Below are 19,873 nucleotides of genomic sequence, written 5' to 3' on the forward strand. Positions count from 1 at the left end.
CGGTCTTGAATTTAATTTAGTGTGGAGGGGTCATCGTTTCAAGGACACTTTGAATGAGAAAAAATGAGTAGGTTTTAAATGTCTAGAAATTTAAATACAAACGTCTTTTGAAATTCAATCTTTCGTAATTCGAGTTTGAACAGAAGTTTGTTTTCATTTTTATTCAATAGAAGGAAATGAAGCATATACTTAAATCGCAGCTGCAAAAATCATTTGCAACTTTCCATTGATAAAAAAAGGGGGGGGGGGAATATCAAATATTTACGTTGGAAAAAAAAACAGAACTATTGTCATTTTACATCCTTGGTTAGTTTATTTATTTTTTGAAAGTTTATAAAATCATCATCATTACATTATGTTCAACGTCGCAAAGTGTTCATAATTCAGCTTTTACACCCATGGTCAGTTTTTTTTTTTCGGTTTTAAACGTCAAAATAACTTTATCACTCGAACGCGGAGCATAATCTGCACGGTTGCCAACAATTAGTACTAAGGACGGAATTGCGAACGAAAAGACGAATTTCAAAAATGGACCTGTTAGTTACGAACTTTATAAACGACCATAAATTAATGTGTACATTGTTCAGATACACACTTGAAAAATAAAATTAGCATTTTAGTCTCTATATAGAATGTTCCTATATTTTATAAACTAAACAACTAAGCTAAGCCCAAATTGAAAATTGCTCAAAGCTACAGTAATGGAGAAACTAAAAAATGAAGCAAGATTATAATGTTTTATTTTTTGTCATTTTACTTGATATTACTAAAAAAAGTGTTAGACATTATGGTTGCGTTCGATGAGCGACATGTAGCTTACCGGTTAAAATAGTGACGGCAAATAATGATGTCACCTCCAATGCTTTAGTATTGGCTGACGTCACTAGCTGTCACGTGATCAATCAACAGGTCGCTACCGGTTGAGCTCATCGAACGTAAGCTATGAGAAATTTACCATATTTTAAAAATAAAATGAATGAGTATAATATTACTTAATTTAAAAGATTAATCTTACATAATTAAAAACTGAGCGTATGTAGCTATCTATCTTTCTATCTATATCTGAGTTACTTCTCCCGGACGCCAGTGAACTGACCATCGAACCAGGTATGGATAGATTCGTAATTTTCCCGTCTTTATGTTTGGCCATTTAACATTATCCTCCGATAATTCGCAACTCCAACGAACTGTAGGGGGCACTGAAGTCACTGTCTAATGGCGGAATTGAAAACTAAAACAAACGCACATGGTAACGAAGAAAATGCTAAAAGTGTAGTGATTTTTGTTCGTACGTATGATTTTTTCGCTTTATTCTTTTTAAATTAATTTTCAAAGTCTTGTGGATATTCTGGCCCACGTAGAAAGAAATGAGAATTCAAGAAGCATTACTAAACGTCAAAGATTAATGCAAACTACGTAGTTCGTAGTTCTAAGCAGCTATTTCCATGATGTTGAATTCGATATTTATCAATTCTTGATAAAACTAAATAATAATTGTGGCCTGACAAGAACAACAATTAATGCTAGAAAATTCAATATGACATTACAAATTATTATCGAAAGAAGATGATACTTCTTTGCCTTGCTTGGCTAGCGCTTATTTTTTTTTCCATTTGTAGCTGAGTTATTTCTCTCGAATTCCCGAATCGGTTCATTTAAAAATTTTCTGTTTCGATTTTTCTAATTTCTGAGTTACGATTTAATTGTGTCATGTTATGCAAATCATCAACAAAATTCTCACGGATATATGGTGGTAGTTTTCTTTTCAGTTGATTGACCATTATTTCTTTTCACTTATCGAATTCTGTAATCTTACTACCATTTTATTCCACTCATGATAAAAATTAAAAATGGTTTAACTAAAAACGCGAAATCTCGCCAAGGCTACTTTGCTCGCACAATACCAAAATTATAACCCTAAACAAATTTGGCGAAACCTTTCAGCTGAGAATAAAAGGAATAAAGTAAATTCTTTCTAGGTTAAACATTTTTCATTTTGTTCTACGATAATAAATCCAAGAAAATATTTTGCATACTGTCCATTCCAACTAAATGCTGCTGTAAAATATGATTAGTTAAATTAATTTAAGATTAAAAAAAACTCATATTCTTACAAATTCATACAATAAAAATTTTTACCTGGTATAACGTTATCCAATTTTGTTAATCCAGAGTTTTCTTGTTTACGCGTCCACCATTTAATACTTTTTTGAAAGAAATAAGGAAAACTAACATTATTTTGAGAAGCTCGAGAATACTCTTAGGGGACGAATTAATTTCTGTAGCTGAAAGCAAACTAAGACACATCGATTGCGTTAATAAATACTCAGAACAAACTGCCTGTGTTTACGTCAACAGACACACATGGAACTAAAACGTGACAATGTTTTAGTTCCATCGGCAGTTTTGTAAATCACCGCAAGGTAGCGTATTCGAGCGCTGGAGTTCCGAATAATTAGCGGAGATACAAATCAAAAATATATTAATTACGATACTTCGGTTTTGACGTAGTATCCCTATTTTTCGAAGGCTTTTCTCCATTCAAACTATTATTCAGTGCTTCATCTCAACTGTCCGTAACAATGCTTTTATTAAAATTTGTAGCGTGAAGAAAATCACTGAGAAGAGAAAGGTCTGTTCTCATTTATTTTCTCAAATATAAGCAATTAAAATTCTGGCTTTTGGTTTGAGGCTTTGCTTGTAATTTGAGGATCTAAAATGTTTCTTTTTTGGTTATTTTTCTGCAATCTGTGGTAATTTTTTTTTGTTCAAGCCTGATTGTTGAACACGCGTCACTTGACATAACTTTTATTTTCGAGAGACTGTGCAAAGCCGGCGACGCAGTTTGTAGAAGAGAAAGCTTAACTAATAATCTTGCCAGCGGAGTAAGACCCTGGATCTTCTAGTTTTCTTTTAAATTTTAACATTCTGAAAAATGTTAACTGGTGCAAAGTTAAACAGAATGAATCAAAGTTGCCGTGAATGACTGTACAAAATTTTAAAGCTGCAATTTTTTGTGCTGCTTTAAAATTTGTACAGTCATTGCACAGATAGCTTCATTTGTTGCTATAACTATCCAGTACTTAAACACAGTGGCGCACACAGGTATTTTGCTAGGGAAGGTCTAGGATCGATAACCTCATTCTCATATCATACCCCAATACGCCGTCAAACATATTGACTTGATTTTATCGATTCCCGTGAACGAAAAACAGTCAAAAAAAAAAAAAAAACTATTGAATAAATAATTAGCATTATTAAATGAAATATACTGAAATAAATAATCAGAAAGCAAAATACGCTTTTACCTTTCTCATTAATTAAAAAATGGATTCAAGTTCATAGAATCTCATTTTAATAAGTAATTGCAAAACTAAAAACATTGCTATTACAATCATAATCGCCATTCTGCTTCTTATAGGCGATTCGTTACTTTAAAAGTGCACAATATTTTTTTAAAACCATTTAACATGAGGACTTTATTTTTTCACTTATTAGAACTGAAATTATTGTTACCTTCGGTTGAAATTATTTTACGTTAAAAATACATAGAATCGTAATCAATCGGGAAAAAGAAAAAGCAAGACTTATGGGAGTGGTGCTTAAAAATTCCCCAATTACACACACTGTTAAAAAAGTTAGTCGCAGTAAAAATGTATATAACTGGCCACAAAAATTGACTCGATATAAAAAATAATAGGAAAAGGAACTGCTGCTCTATAGCCTCTTATCTTAGTTAAACTAACAGTACTTTTACGACTCATTTCTAGTTTCACTTGTATATTGTTTTGTTAAAATCTGCTGCTAAAACATTTCCACTTGAACAAAGCAAACGATTTTTTTTTCTCCCGACAGTCAACATTGTGCTTAGAAGTAATGTCGTATTCTTAGGTTATGTACGGAATTCATTACCTAAGTATTCTTTATTTATGTCTGCAATCGGAGTGGCGAATGATTCTAGCAATTTTCCATTTAAACATCACATAAGGTTGGTTTGTTATCTAAAGATATCAACCTATATTTCATACCCATATCTTAATCTTTTAATTGTTGTATTTCTTAATCCGAATGCAAATGTCAACTTGGTCCGGTTAGCATTTGCTTTTTTTTTTTTTTTTGCAATATTAAACCTTGTTTCTCTTTCAGCGATTATTTATTTATTTATTTATTTTGAGATCATTCTCGGCATTTTTTGAGCTTTTGGATTTTTTTTTTTACATTTTACGATCTCTTAGTATGAAACAAAACTTTTCTAAAGATTTTTCTTTTTGCATTGTCTTTTAAAGAAAATCTCTTTCTCATAAAATATCAGAGACTAGTCACAAATATAAGTTACGTTTTGTGGGAGAATTCTGGTTTTCAAATACTAAAAAAACCTGTCCCATCTTAGGAAGAGAAACTGCGACTTTTGAAATATAAGAACTGTCTCTGAAATCGGTTCAATTTCTTCAAATATGCACCAATCATGCCTGTAGATATCGAAAGAAAGTAATTCGGACTTGAAATTTTTTTTTTAGACAAAACAGACAAAATACGCTCTTTTCTGTTTGAAAATCTCAAAAAAAAAAAAAAAAAAAAAAAAAAAAAAAAAAAAAAAAAAAAAAAAAAAAAAAAAAAAAAAAAAAATTACCTCCTATAGTTTTAGCAGATTTGAAGTACATTAAAATGCAGGTGAAAACATTAACGGGTCAGATATCAAAAATAATTCTTTGTTTCTTTTTTTTCTCTGCCGTTTTAACTTTTAACATTTTACCCAAATCTTTATGAAAATGTGTTGCATCAATTCTTTTGAATTAATTTTAACAACAATGCATACTTGGGAAAGAACTGCTATGTTAGGTTGGTATTTAGTATTTATATTTAATTATTTGCGCATTTCAAAAAAATCATTTTGAAGGACTTAAAAAAAAAAAAAATATTTTTTAGGAAATTTGAAAACATTTTTCGGGGCATCAATAGGCTTTTCTAAGGTCATAAAAATTGGAGTTTTGCAGTAATTATATATATATAAGGTATAACTCAATATAAAGTCCGCATAGGGCAAATATTTTACGATTGGTAAGGCAGAGAATGACAACTCATACAGTTCTTGAAAGGGAAGATTCATTCACTGTCTTCCTGCTGTCCATTTGCTGTATCCTGGAAACATTATAAATCCGGAACATAATGTTCTCCGTCTTTCTCACAAATATATGAACGAGAATTACATGTTCATTCTCCTGATAAATCCGTGTTTATAGGCAGATTGAAGAAGTCAGTCTCATTCGCGAGCGCTTATCTCATCCCGGTGCCGGCAGCTTGGCAAAAAGAGAGGTCATCCATAAATTTATTGCGGCTCCCTTTCTCATCGCATGCACGCACTGTCGCTTGTCCGTGGACAGAGGTGACAGCACCTCAATTATTTTACTTCCTGAGCTCCACACCCACGCAGACCCTTGTTCATAATTGCGAGGAAAGGGAGCGTCTTTTGTCTGCAACCGGAGTTATGTCAGCAAAGAGGGAAACCAGAATTTAAACTGTTCAATGTTCTCAACATAGTGTAGTTGCTTTTCCGTTGGAATTTCAAACTAACCAGGAAGCAGATGGCAGCTTTATCTAACTGCTTTGGGATTTGAGCTCTCTAGAAATCTGATGCAAAAACCGACTCTTAAAACTCCTTGTTATGGCGAGTTTACATCCCTTTTCTTTTTGTCTTCAAATTTTGTCCAAACTAAAGACTGAATGAATAGAAAAAAAAAATATTGAAACTTAAATCCCTGGCAGTACTTACAAACAGATAAAGTTCTGAGGCAGTGCTCAGAGACAATATGACATTTGTTTTTACTTTCTGTTGTTTTTTCAGGAAAGCAAATTCATGATTATAATTCCAGTTTTGTAGCTGTAGTTCTTAGCTGTCTTCAGAAATAACAAGAAGTTCGTTTTTATTTTCTGGTTATCATTTCAGGAAAACTAATTTATTGTTACAATTTCCCTTTTGTGTCAGTTCTTAAAACCAGACAAATTCCGTGCGCTGTCTTCAAAGACAGCATGAAATCTGTTTCTATTTTCTGGTTGTAATTTCAGGAAAGCTAATTTATTACTAAAAAATCACTTTTGTGTCAGTGTTAACCGGATCAAGTTCTTGGGCTGCCCCCGGAGACACGAAATTTATTTTTATTTCCTGGTAGTCATACCAGGAAAACTTATTTATTATTACAATTTCACTTTTATATCATTATTTAACACCAGATAAAGTTTTTGTGCTGCCTTCAAGGAAAACTTGAAATTTGCTTTTGATTTCTGGTTGTTATTTTAGGAAAGCAAATTCAATTTTGTGAGATTTTCATTTTGCAGTAAGAAAAATGGACCAAATTGAACCCTTTTGGTTTTTATCAATCCTATTTAAAAATCAATTACTTCAGCTTTGATATTAACCATCACTGACTGAGTTTGGGTCACAGTAGTTAAGCAAATTATTAAAGAAATTGATCCTATTTTAATATTTTAAGCTTAAACCAGAATTTTCCAGCAGAAAAGTTTTTAGTATTTGTGAACATTTCCATCATTATATTTGTTCATGTTATTAATATTTTTGTTTTGGGAATGTGGCAACGTTAGCTGTCAGCATCATCACCAGAAAAAGTCGAGTTTTTTCTCATTTGGTTAAAAGAGTAGACAGTCAGATGTGTATAACTTCTCTGCCCTAATTTCTCTTGTTCAAAACTCAAAACGTAAGTTTTGTTTGACTCTTTTTGCGGTTCTAAATTTCGTATATGAATTTCATTTCAGCTGGAAAGGTTTTTTTTTTTCATATAGGTATAAGTGCTTATACACGGCCACACGAATATATACAGAAATACAAACATCATTGCTTTTTGGTAAAATAAATTCAATTTAATTTATTAACGATATACACAAATGTGTAGTACACAAATGTGTAGATATATGTTACACGCTAAAAGGTTTTAAAAATGATCAAAACATTAATTTTTGTTTTAACTTCGATATGAGTTGTGCCTGGACAAATTTAGTTCTATAGATCAAAAATCATTTTGAGTTGAGGCATGCGTTGTGTTCATTAAGAAAAATATGAGGCAAAAGAAAATAAGATCCAGTCTACTATATTTTTGCGTCCTTGTGAAAAACTTACGTCGCTTGCTGTTATGAAATTTCAGCAACCTGACGTTAGTAAATTATATGCGTTAAAACAATAGAAAATGACGAGAAAGGAAGAAGAAACTTAGTGTAGGTGGGAGAGAAAGTACTTTATTTGACTTGAACATAGTGAACCCAGTAAACCAGCCAGAGCATTTCAAGATGAAAAAAGCCCAAATTTCCCTCTTACCCTTGGAGAGTTTTCTTTTTTCCTTTCGTTTTTCTTCCTCAGTTGTTCGTTAGCACAGATAATGATAGATCGAAACACCTAGAAACACGTTCGGCCACTAATGTCTACCTCATGGCACGGTTATATGGGTTGCTGCCAGGGAACATGTTTTGGTTGACATTTGACCCAAGTAGAAAATTGTAAGTTATAGGATGTCTGTCACACCCTCCATACGTTGCGTTACGCAAGGAATTTTTCCAGATTTTTAGCTCCCATATCTGTGGAATACTGATAAACATCTTCCACGCCTTCCCACACGATTTTCCCAATGTACTTTTTAAGCGCAGAGCTTTTTTAGAGGGAGGGAAAATATCTATTTTCTCATAACTGATTTCGAAGAAGTAAATAGTGTAAAAAACGAGGCAGTTACAAAACCTTTGGTCCCAAAGTGATTTGCATCATTAGCGCATATTAGGGTTCGGAATTATCCTTGTCATTATCGTCTAAGTTCATATAAGACTTGAATTTCTCTCTTCATTGTTCAAAGAGCATAAATGCATAGAGTTTTCTTCTTCGTTATTACTTATTACTTCGTTATTACTTCGTTATATATCTGCGCATTTTTGTTTTTTTTTTTTGGACATACTGCTGGTCTCAGAGTGCTATAGCCCATAATTAGCGACGGGCTTAATTCCTAAGAAAAAAGTGCAGGAACTCAGATGTTAAGTTATGGAGAGAGAGGATCTTCAACACCCTTCACCCTAGGTAACTACTAGCAAGGGACTTATCACAGGACTTTCGCACCCGCAGATTTTCTCAGTGGCGTTTCAAATCTTTAATAACTGTGTAGAATAGTGAAGAAAAGATATAACAACTTTTGAATGCGCAGATATTGCAGATTACTACACTTGACCATTTGCATAGAATACCAACAATGAAAAGATATCCGACCCTTTTGTCGGATGTCTTTTCATATATAAGCTCAATTAATTTCATTGATAAGAGCGTTCCTTGTTAAACCGAAACACGTATCTGCAGTAATCTGCAATTTTTGTGAAGTTTAAAGCTATTATATCTTATTTTACTTTTCATGTAGGTACAAAGATCATATTCATTCAATTCTCACTGTGTATGATGTTACACCATATAATTTAAAGTGATTACATGGAACAGAATCCAGGTTCCTGCGATTGCGACCACACTTTTGGAAACCTATAATTATTAAACTAGTTCATAGTTCTGCATTGATTAATAACATCTTACCTAAATTTATCACCCATTAAAAAAAAATAAATCATTAGCTGCAATTTAGCTGTGTGCATTTATGCAACTTAGGAGTAGCTTTTAATCGTTCGAATGGGTGGACTCTTGCTCTGTACTTCTCAAGCGACTTAATGACTTTCAAAGCACTACTAAATTGATGACTTTGGGCTGATTAAACACTAAGAGAAATTTAGTGGAGAAATACTGAACCGGTTCCCTTATTTATTTATTTTTTTGAACTCAGAGCTGGTCTTTTAATTTACATAAGAGCTCACGGGAGCTTAGCTTCTGCACTTCTTTTCAATTTTATGTTATTTGTTTCACATTAGAACGAATGAAGACTATTTGAGCTTTAAAATGAGTTTCAAAGACTGTTGGGATCCCTTACTTTTTTGAAAGTAAGCCCTGACTGAGAAATGAAACTTCTTAGTCGTTTCAGGAACATATTTTAAAAACATCGTGCGCTCCTTCAAGATATAGTTACTTGTTAACTGTTGCTAGAAAAACTTAGCTTTATTTTTCTGCTGCAACTGTTCTGTAAAAGTCTAACAAATGGGGACACATTCGATTCATTTCTATAAATACCCATATATTAAAAAAAAAGTAAATAAAAAAAACTTTTTTTAAAGAGAGAGAGAGAGAGAGAGAGATGAGGGGGAAAACATTGCCAAAGTTACTGCCAAAATTACTACCGTTTTCTTAACTGCCAAATTATTTTAAAATATTTAGAAACAATGAAATTTGCTATTTTTTGCGCAGGAAAACTCAGTTAATTCTTCGTAAAGATTCAGAAGTTAATTACCCAAAAATTTGGACATGAAACATTCATGTAAATCAAATTATAGTAAAGCGGCTTTCACATTTTATACATCCCACACTGTCTTTGAATGTTTTATTTGAAAATTAAACGCTTGACGTAGAAAATTTTTATCAAACCGCTGATTTGAGTAAAACTCATGATGGCTTTTTTGGTTTCGGAACTTTTCTGGAAAAGATGGATTCTGGATGGCTTTTTTGGTTTCGGAACTCCACTGGTTTTTGATCCGTCTTTTAAAACCTTTTTTTTTTGCCTCAGCTGGTTTTTAATGTTTTTTTAAATCGTAACCATGCTTAATTTAATTCTTTTTTGTGTTTCAACTGAACTAGCCAGTACAACCGATGGAATATACACATTTTGCTTACAACTTGTGTAACGTACTTTGCCAAACTTATCTGTTTCATAAATTGTCATTGTTTTCATTTACAGCCGTAGGGTTTTTATGAGCGTTCAATGTGTTCAGTGTAACGCTGTTTATAGTTCGCTTTTCGTGCTCGGGAGAGTGTTTAGTTTTGAATGCGAATACCAGTTTGAAAACTTAAATGACAGGAGAAGCGAGTTCTGAATTCATATTTACAAAATATCTAGTTTGATGAACCCACGCTTTTCGTTTTGAAGTACGAGGTAAAAATATAAATAAATAAAAATTCTTCGAAAGAATCAACAATTTCAATCTTTGATATTTCGTTGTTTTTCGTTTCACATTGAAAGCAAACATCCCAAGGAAAACAATAAGCAACTTAATGACAATAAAAGCCAAAAACAGATTTTGAGCGCATAAATTTCGCAAAAATAATTGCTTGGATTGTTTAAATTCGCTATTTTCAACAAAAACAATCATGTTTTAAAATAGTTTTCTAGATAATATGGCGAGAAAAGCTGCTACTGAATTTGATTCACGATCAGACGTTCAATGACACTTGTTTAGTCAAGATAAAAACAGCCTTTTGCGAGTGTGTGTGTGTGTGTGGGGGGGGGGGGTATGCTTGTTTAATTTACACTTCAATGGCTTGGAGTTTATACGCACCTGACCATTCAATAGTTGCGTAGATTTCGGTCGAATCCCAACACATGAAACGTGTAATTACTTTCCCAGTGAAAACTCGTTTCGGTAGTTTAGGAAAGCACTTTTTTTTTCTGTTTAACCATCTATCTTTCCTGCCATTTTTTTAAAATAAGTTCTCTCCAGCATTTGATACGAATGTGGATTTGATTTTTCGTTTTTTGATTTGTTACCTTACAAATATTAACTCTGGATTCCGCGAGAACCCCATCTACCAGTCTGTCCTTGAGACAGATACGTTTGCCCGCAGGCCTTGAAAAGCTTCACTTGCTTTTTGGAGACAATCATTTGGTTTAGTTGCTATGCTTTCGAGCTATTACGTGTAGTCGTATGAGTTGCTTTTATATGGGAGTTTTTATAAACTGTTTGGTTTTAATTCTGTGATGTTTCAGTGCCATATTTTTGTTTCTTAGAAAGAAAAACAGAAGGATTCCGAAATTATTTATTTATCGTGATCCGCAATTTAAGAAACGCTGGCCAGTACAAACTTTTCAAAATGAAAACTATTAGTTATACCTGACTCTGACACATTTGATAAGAGACTTCAGATATTTTCTGTGAACTTATTTCTGAGTTCTTCCAAGGTTGTTTGTTAACTTTCTTAGGCATCGTAGACACTGACGTTAATATGATTTTATAAGCTATTGGTTATTTGTCAAAAGGAAAAATAAATCTTGATTCTGTCGATTGTTGGTTCACGAAAGCAGATGTAGTCCTATAAAACTGCAAAATCGACTTTCGGGACAACTAGCTTTCTTTTACAATGTAAAGCTTTCAAAGACCATTTGAATAAGCCTTCATCGATTCAATATTTATTAAATTGGTGAAAAATTTATTTAACTTCATCATACATCTTATTTGATATTTTTCTGAATCCAAGAAAATTATGTAATCAGAATGAAATATTTAATGGATCTCCCTCATTCACATAATCTGGTGCAATACCATTAACATTCTCACACAGACTCTATTTGGAAATCGAATATTAGTTCCTAGTAATCTGATTGTCGGTTAAACGCATGGCTGCTTGAAATTCACATTCATCTAAATTTAGTTTTCGTTCATGCTTTCAACAACCGCTTCTTCGTAAGAAGGATTTCCCCCCCTTTTTTTTTTCCTTTTCTGACGTTAAAACTTTGATTCCGACATAACTTTATTTTGAGCAGAAACGGTACGGATTGGAATTTTGAGCTCTCACTCTGCTGATGGATAGAATGACCGCTGAATGATCTGGGGTTGATTTGCTGCATGTTTATCAATTTGTGACCGAACGGCGTTTAATGTTTACACAAAATGGGAGGGACATCCGTTCATTATCTTCTGATTAAGATAAACAAAAAACCTTTCATTCAAAGGGAATGAGTGATTCAAGTTCCTTCAGACATGTTTTGTTTACATTGCCTTTCAAGGGAACACAATTCAACATCATCAATCAGTTAATTAAAATAATTGAATATTTAGGTCTTAAAAAATATTTTTAATTCAGAAATTTTATTAGGAGAGCCGTGTTTAAAATTTATTACTTCAGATGTTCATATTACAGTAAGTTTATCCAAACAATGGGTAAGATGCTCTAATTACATTTAAGAACTGTGTGTTAAACTTTTCTCTGCCCATGAGTATAATACCGTGTTCTTGAAAATTTGCATTGAATAATAATAATCATAAACGCAACATGCAACAATATCATATGCAGTGATGTCACGATCTTGATGGTGTAATCACCAAGTCACAATACATTTTTTAAAACCTACAATGAGCATTAGTGACTGAAAATAATTTTAAGTTTCGTGACGCTACTTCTAACGTTTTTACTTTAGACTAGCGTTTCCCAAATTCTTTTTAGTGCTTTTTAAAGCTTTTGGTTGCTGCTTAATCTGCCCTCTTAAAAATTCTACACTGGTCATTAATATGGTTTAAGAATATGGCTCAAATATAGTTTTTTAGTGCTATTAATCCATCGTTCGAGTTATACTAAAAACAAGGGACAAAAATGTTTTTTTTTAAATATGATTTAAACAAAATCGATCATTTAGTCAGTTAATACATTTATTTTTCCCCTAGTAGCTTTTGTGTAATTGAATTTATGAAACAAAACCCTGTCGGATGTGTTCCTTTCGCACCCTAATATAAAGCATATTAAGAGCAAGCAAAAATTTGTCGCAACTATGTTCAAATCTTGATAGGTTTTCGGCAGAAGTTGTTAAACACATATTTGGTTCAAAAACAGCTTTGTAAATATCTGTGTAAACTCGTGAATTAAATGTAGGAGAGGGATCAGAAAATGTCAGGCAAAATTTTGAACGGGGTGAGAGGGGGTAATGACAAGAAAGAATTAGACCGAAACATAGGGTCGCAAAAATAATGCTGACGCGCTAATTGCACAAAAAGTCACAAATTGACAAATTTAAAACATGTCGTCAATTTTTAGCACAAAGACAACATTAACAGGACTAATAATTACAGATGACATTACAGAACATTTTAGTTTTTAAAATAGGTTTAATGCATTTATTGAAGTTTGCGGCCAATAGCTGCATTACATTGCGTCATAACAACAACCAACCGACCGTCGGAATAATGGCCAACAATTTTGACTTATATTCAACAATGGGGCGGTGCATCCCCGAAGTATAAGAATAAACAAATATTACATTATCATCCCCCCTCCATACTGAATTACGTTTTTAATCTTAATTATATCTGTGAATGACACTTGAGCAAATATAAACAATATGGAAGTTTCTTTATTGAAGCGCGACTCCTATGCAACATGCGATCCTTGAAATTTTTTTTTTATTTTTTACTACGTTAAAACGTTTTCGAGCATGAGGCTCACAGGAGCGACTCCGATACTCCTGTTTGCACAGGAAATTAAGTTAAGAAAGCCCTAGAAAAACTATCGTTTTAGGTTGTTTTAATTATATTTTACGAGAGAAAACCCCTATGAGTCTCCTAACTTTTAGCACAACCATAGAGTTTAGAAACAAAATGTAATTACATAACTTGTTCCTTTTAAATGTAAAATGTATTGAAAAAAAATATATAGAAGACTCCTTGGAAATTTTTGAAATGATGGGCCTGTTCAACGTACCTATAAAGAGTGTAAATCCATAAAAATTTTGAAAAATTACACGAATCCGATACTTTTTTTTTTTTTAATTATCTTTTACATTAGACATAGTAAAAATGACAGCGAATAATTACAATTTTTGTCTTTATCAAGTGACTTCCATGTAGCAAACATTTTGTCTTGTTATGAACAATATACCGGGGTTCCTTGAAGTAAAGGCAGAGCTCTAAGGGTTCCGCGGACTAAAAAGTTTGGGAACCGCTGCTTTAGACTGTCAAAGTATTCTGCCGTGGGAAGGGCAGTATTTGCGAAAAATGAGTTTTTGAGATATTTGATGAAACGCGTTTTGAATTCCATACAAATTAGAGGGAAGTATTAGAACTTTTGATTTTTTCTTTTTTTTTTTTTGGTGCTTTTTATTTTCAACGGAAACCAAGTAAGCAATCTTGTGCAGCAAAGCTCAAGTACAATAAATGACAAAAATTCAAAAAAAAAAAAAAAAAAAAGCAAAATGAAGAATTTGCAGTTTCTGCCCTTTACTATCCTACGACATTATTTATTTTATGATTACAAAAGTTATAAATAAAATAACGGCACGAAACACTCTTTTAAAAATAGTTCTTGCGTATTCAGCTTCACATTTTTGGATTACTTAGCTTGCTTCTTTTTCTTTTTTTTGACGCATATAAGAGTTTGTGAGACAAAGCAAAAAAATGAACATACATGAATACATAAATTTTTATGAAGGATCAATAAATGTCTTGATTTTCATCCGCTACGAAGTGCATATTCATTTGATTTGTTTTATTTTCACAAGCATGTGAATTTTATTTGAAGCATTTCATATTTAATAATTGATACAATTCAGTTAAAATAGAATTGATAAGTTTACATTTTACTGTATTGCTAGCATTCTTATTTGATGTTATGAAATTTTCACATCAGTATAAATTTATTTCTAACATTGCAAGTTCTTCATTCAAACTAACCAATGAAAAGATTAACCCAGACTTTAATATATTTTTCGTGCTTTCGTTTAATGTTGTATTTCATTTTTCTTATGCTGCTTCTGAAACTTAGGTTTCTTTTAATCTAGAATAATGCACAAAACACACAATGCTTTGTTAGTGGAAAAATGGGGTACGAAGGAACTCGAAATTCTTTTTTTTTTTTTTCGAGTGAACTTTCACCCTCTCGACGAATTTCTCTACTTGCTAGCCAATCACCGAGCAGCACAGAACAGCTATTAAGTCAGTGGCAATCTTCTGAAAAGCAGTACCAGCCGATCCCAATCTTCCACTTAGAAATGCGAGGACAAAAGTTTTTTTTATTTTAAAACCTTAGTAGCTAAAATAACTTTTATCTAGACGACACTTAGAACAATAATCGGCTATTAGAGTTTTTTCATGTTTTAAATGTTTTATGACATCTTGGGCAAATGACTCGCCAGTTTCTAGAACTTTTTTTTTAAGTGAGAAAGATCGTAAATGAAAACATTGATATTGTGTACTGTCTTGGCATTAGTTCTAGAATAAAAGTTCTTTTGAATCTCTTTCTTTCTCTCTCTGCACACGTACACACACATATGCAAGAATATTTGTTTATCATAATTTTTAAAAATGTTACATGCCAACTTTTTCCATTTATTCTTGCTTTTGCTCATTTATTCTATTCAAATGTGCAAATATATGTATTTATTGTTATTATTATTAGCCTGTTTATATAGTAACAATAATGCATACCATCCAAGGCTTATTTATGTTAAAACATCACTATGCATTCAATTTTAGCCCTTACATTTTAAAAATTGTCTTTTATAGTGCTCAGTGGCGCAGCGAAGGGAGGGGGAGGTTTGGGGGGGGGGAACCCCCTTTCCCCCAGAGGTATTGGTTTTAACATAATGGCGAATTCTACTACAGTAGTTTATGCATATGAAAGGGCTGTTTTGACAAAAAAACATTTCAGAAGGTATTTTTGTTGAAAAGAAACTTTCAGAAAGTTATTTTTGTTAAAAAAAAACCCTACAGGAGCAGGGTTGGCAAAAACCCGGGTTTTTTTAAAGAAGCCCATGGACCCAGGGTTTTTTGGGTTTTTTTAAATAAAACCCAAAAAAACCCAACTAAAAGTGGGTTTTTTAAAAGAAATGTGGGTTTTTTTTGTATTTTTTTAGTGAAAATGTAGGGTACTTGTAGCATATTGTAGCGTAAGTATATTGACAAAGCGCAAAAATTGTCTTGGGGTAAAAAAAGCTGGAAAACTAGTTAAAATTCAACGTTTTCTGAAAAAAAGTATGAAAGACGACGAAACCCAAGAATGGTGAAGTTTCAGATTTTTTAGTTTCCATGATTACCAACAGCTAAGGCAAAGTTACTTCTAGAGTGATAAAATCTATTGTCTGTTTTTAATTTTTTTTTTTTTTGCATTTTACTTTATCATATTTCATTTTGTTATGCAAAACTTCTGTAGAACCTCAAGTAGTTTAAATCCCTATTTACTGAATTCCAGCTTAATCAAGAAATTTCTTTGAATTTTATGCTGCCTGTTTTTCTATTTCTGTGTACAGGGTAAAAAATATTAAACTTTTTGGTAAGATAATGACAATACTGTACATCCTATTCTGTTTTCTGTCCGACCATTTGTAAAACCTGTTAATTTCTAAAAAAAATATAACTTGTTAATTGGAGATTTGTGACGTGTCGGGTTGCAGAAAATAATTCACATGAAAGCCTTTTAGCTAGAGTAGTTTCCTATGTACAAACTACAAATATTAATAAAATCAGTGGTGACAGGACTTAGTCAAGATAATTTGAGTTATTTATTTAACCGGTTAAAGAAAAAAGTTAAGTATATTTATGTAAAACCTTTGAAGTATTTTTTAATGCCGTTAAGAGTTAAGAAATACTATTAAAGTTCAAAATTCATTTTTTATGTCCATTGTCTGTGGCAAAGAACAAATAAAATAGAAGTTTGAATTGTAAAAGTATTTAAATTAATTAATTTTTTTAAAAACTTCTCAGAAAATTTTAAAAAACCCAAAAGTGGGTTAAATGATGGGTTTTTTTTAAATGTGTTTTTTCAAAAAAACCCATTGGGTCCAACCCAATTGGGTCCGATCCGGCCAACCCTGTACAAGAGGTATATTTGATCAAAAAACTCCCTCCAGAAGGTATTTCTTGCTTCTCTAGTGTTAGGACAATCTTTTCGTATTAAATAGATAAAACCAGGGAGAATAACAAAAATTTAGGAAGTTAGACCTCACAGCTTGTTTGAGATTATATTGGCTCAAACAGAATCAATTATGATTATTTCCATGATTTCACGTAGTCTTATTATTTACACTATGTGCCTTTGTAAAGGTTTGGAAATTAGTTATAGGGACACGATATGCATGCATACCCATTATATGAATCATTAATATAAAAAAGACGTGTTCCGGACAGTCTCTCGGAAAGTCTCAATTTGCAGAATGGAACTACAAATGTGGCCTTATGATGATAGTTTTGCCGAATAGAACTCATAATTTCGTTGAATAACGATAATTTATCCGAATGGAACTCCAAATTTCGCCTAATGATGATAATTTATCTGAATGGAATTCCAAATTCTGTCGAATGATGATAATTTTGCCGAATCGTTCGACAAAATCTGCCGAATAAAAACATATTTGGGAGGTCACAGTGACCTCCCTTGACTTCCAGGGCACCCCCTGGTTCTGAGTTTTAACCCCCCCTCTCCTACATAATCCTTAGATTTAAACTTCATCTCCAATCTTCAAAATTCTTTAACAATTGATTCTTTCAGCTTCTTTTTTTTAAATTCAAAAAACTTCGTTCTTTCGAAAATTTTCTTCTAAATTCCCAAAATTTTGTAATTTTACTTTTGGTTCTTTAGATCTTCAAAACTATCGTTTGGTGCAGTAAAGCCTATTTAGGCTCTTGCGCCATTAAAACCAATAGAACCAACCAATCTAGCTCCAATCTTGTTTGTTAATATATACAAGGGTCTACAAGGGTCCGAGAAAAACTTTTCGGATGACTTCACATCCAACATTTCACACGTCTTTGCATTTGGAGCTGCTTGAAACTCCGAAATAGGTGTCTGTAATCAGTTGCTAATTTGTGTTTTATCTCAACGCTGTTTACTACTGTTAATATCACATGTACACTGTAAAAAAAATCCGAAACGTTACTGAGTATTTCCGTGTCACGTTTCGCGATTTCAATGGTTTTTATCCACTTCTTGGAAATATCAAGTGTCACTGTCAAAACGTTTCCCTGAATTTCTACAAGTTGTCCAAATGCAGACTTCTCTATGTTGTAAAAAATATGTTTAGCTACTAAAGATTAACTGAGAGTATTTATAAGGCTTATCGGCTTCAGTTCGGTTACGGCACGTCCACGCCGATTAAACTCCCAAAGGGGGCGAATCAGTATGGACTACGTATCTTTGCAAGAATTGCAATCAAGTGAGATATTTACTTGCAGTTCTGTCTTAGTTTTGGCCATGTTTGCTATGCTGCTTTTGGACCTGTCTTGATAACTCAGGAAGGTGCCCAGCTGTTATATTATCCCTACCAAAGATTACACTGAAATTCCAGAGACGCGACTGGCTTTAAACGGAAAGATTTCTGGATTTTTCAGGAAGGTTACTGAATTTTAGCGGAAAGGGTTCCTGGTTTTTGCGAGATATGTTACTGGCAGAAATTGGGCACATCAGCCGACTATCAATTTCTAGGAGCGTTTCTGAATCGTTTTTACAGTGTATTTATATTTATATACATAAATGACTAAATTTGCATGTAAGGGTGTCCGGGGTAAATTTCAAAACTACTGGACGAACTTTAACCGTTTTTTCACCACAGATAGCTACATTATCTGGAAGCAACATGGGCTATAACTTACTTCTAAAAAACTTAGTTTAAAAAAGTTATGATGGAAAACAGTAAATTTCATGTAATTTTCCCATTGAATGATTACAAATAAAACCCATCGTTACAAAATTTCGTTGCCTTACAACAGCAATATTAATAGTAATCATAATGAAAATTTTGAATCAAGGCTTCTCCGGAAGCAAACATGAATTTAAAGTCATTTAAATATTTGGAAGCTTTACTTTTTGTACACTTAGGGAAACAAATTAGAGAACTTTTTTTCGTATGTGAGTACTATTAATTAAATAAATAAAGCGCACGGTATTTTTTAGTGATCTTTATTTTTGTTAGTTCATATTTTGTTTGTTCTTCAAGTTTTTATATGCTTAAATGTCGTGCTTTCGTTTCTAACTGAATACTATTTCGGTATTCATACTTATTGCTATTTTACTTTTATGGGTAAGGAAGAAGCTGGATTTTTAATCACGTCAAAGCGGTGTGTTTTGGGTTCTTTCAGTTATTAAAAGAAAAGAATGAAAGTAGCAATTGTTTCTCACAATTATCACTGACCCAGGCAACGCCGGGTATTTTTGCTAGTTTAACATAAGTACTAAAAATTGAATTTTGCCAAATCATCTCAAAACTTTTGAGAGCGGTGCATATATTTGAAAATTGATTCATCAGATGTAAAATAAAGCCTTATCGACTGTTACTGAAATCATAATCTGTAGCAACAACATGTTTCCTGAAATTAAATGTGGCTTTGTCATGTTTTTAAATGCAAAAATGTATTAAATGAAATGTATTGTTACGAAATTTCAAAATAACTTTTTCTTACAATTTTCGTAGGAGACAATACAGAAGAAAATGGCGACCATATACAGAAACAGGCAATTGATGTACTTGTCAGCCCTTCTCTTCTTTTATTTTGCAAGTAAGTTTTATATACGTACATAGGTTAATTTTTGGTTCATAGGCAAAATATGGAATAAAACTGAGTAAGGATATGTAATTTAAAATTAAAATACAGTAAATCATACAGTTTTGAATTACTGAATCTACATTTTATTTTAAGTAGGAGGCTATGACTTATGATATGGTTACTTACATCGGTTTCTGTCAGTTCTTTTTCTCCCCCCAAATGTTTTAGAGAATTATCTCTCTCTCTCTCTCTCATTTTGTTACTCAGTTACTATATTTACTGTTTATTCTCTTACCTATATCATATATTATGTAATTTTCTGTTAAAGTGAAATTTCGCTTAAATTAAACTATTGAATGCTTGGAAAATTCAAGGTCTTAATAGTATCTGGGGGCCCCTTACGTTTATCCGTTAAATCTGCTACTAACGGAAACCTTCACAAGGCAAATGGCAAGAAATAACTTAAAAAATACTCTAAGGTATACAGGGTGTTTATAAAGTTTTGCACTGATAAAGGAAATTAATTAAAATGTACTACTTCAGGTTTAAACTTAACTCTCTT

At 32.4% G+C, this 19,873-nt stretch overlaps 1 protein-coding gene across 1 annotated transcript in view; it reads left to right on the forward strand.

The window, feature by feature from the left end:
• LOC129223881 (major facilitator superfamily domain-containing protein 6-A-like) overlaps window positions 1-19,873 on the forward strand; it is a 53,821-nt gene that overhangs the window by 12,151 nt on the left and 21,797 nt on the right. The window contains exon 2 of the mRNA XM_054858256.1: window positions 19,239-19,323. Coding sequence (XP_054714231.1) covers window positions 19,257-19,323 — 67 coding nt within the window. The 5' untranslated portion in view covers window positions 19,239-19,256. The remainder of the gene's footprint in view (window positions 1-19,238; window positions 19,324-19,873) is intronic.

This window comes from Uloborus diversus, chromosome 1 (assembly GCF_026930045.1).
Source record: "Uloborus diversus isolate 005 chromosome 1, Udiv.v.3.1, whole genome shotgun sequence".
Lineage (NCBI taxonomy): Eukaryota > Metazoa > Arthropoda > Arachnida > Araneae > Uloboridae > Uloborus > Uloborus diversus.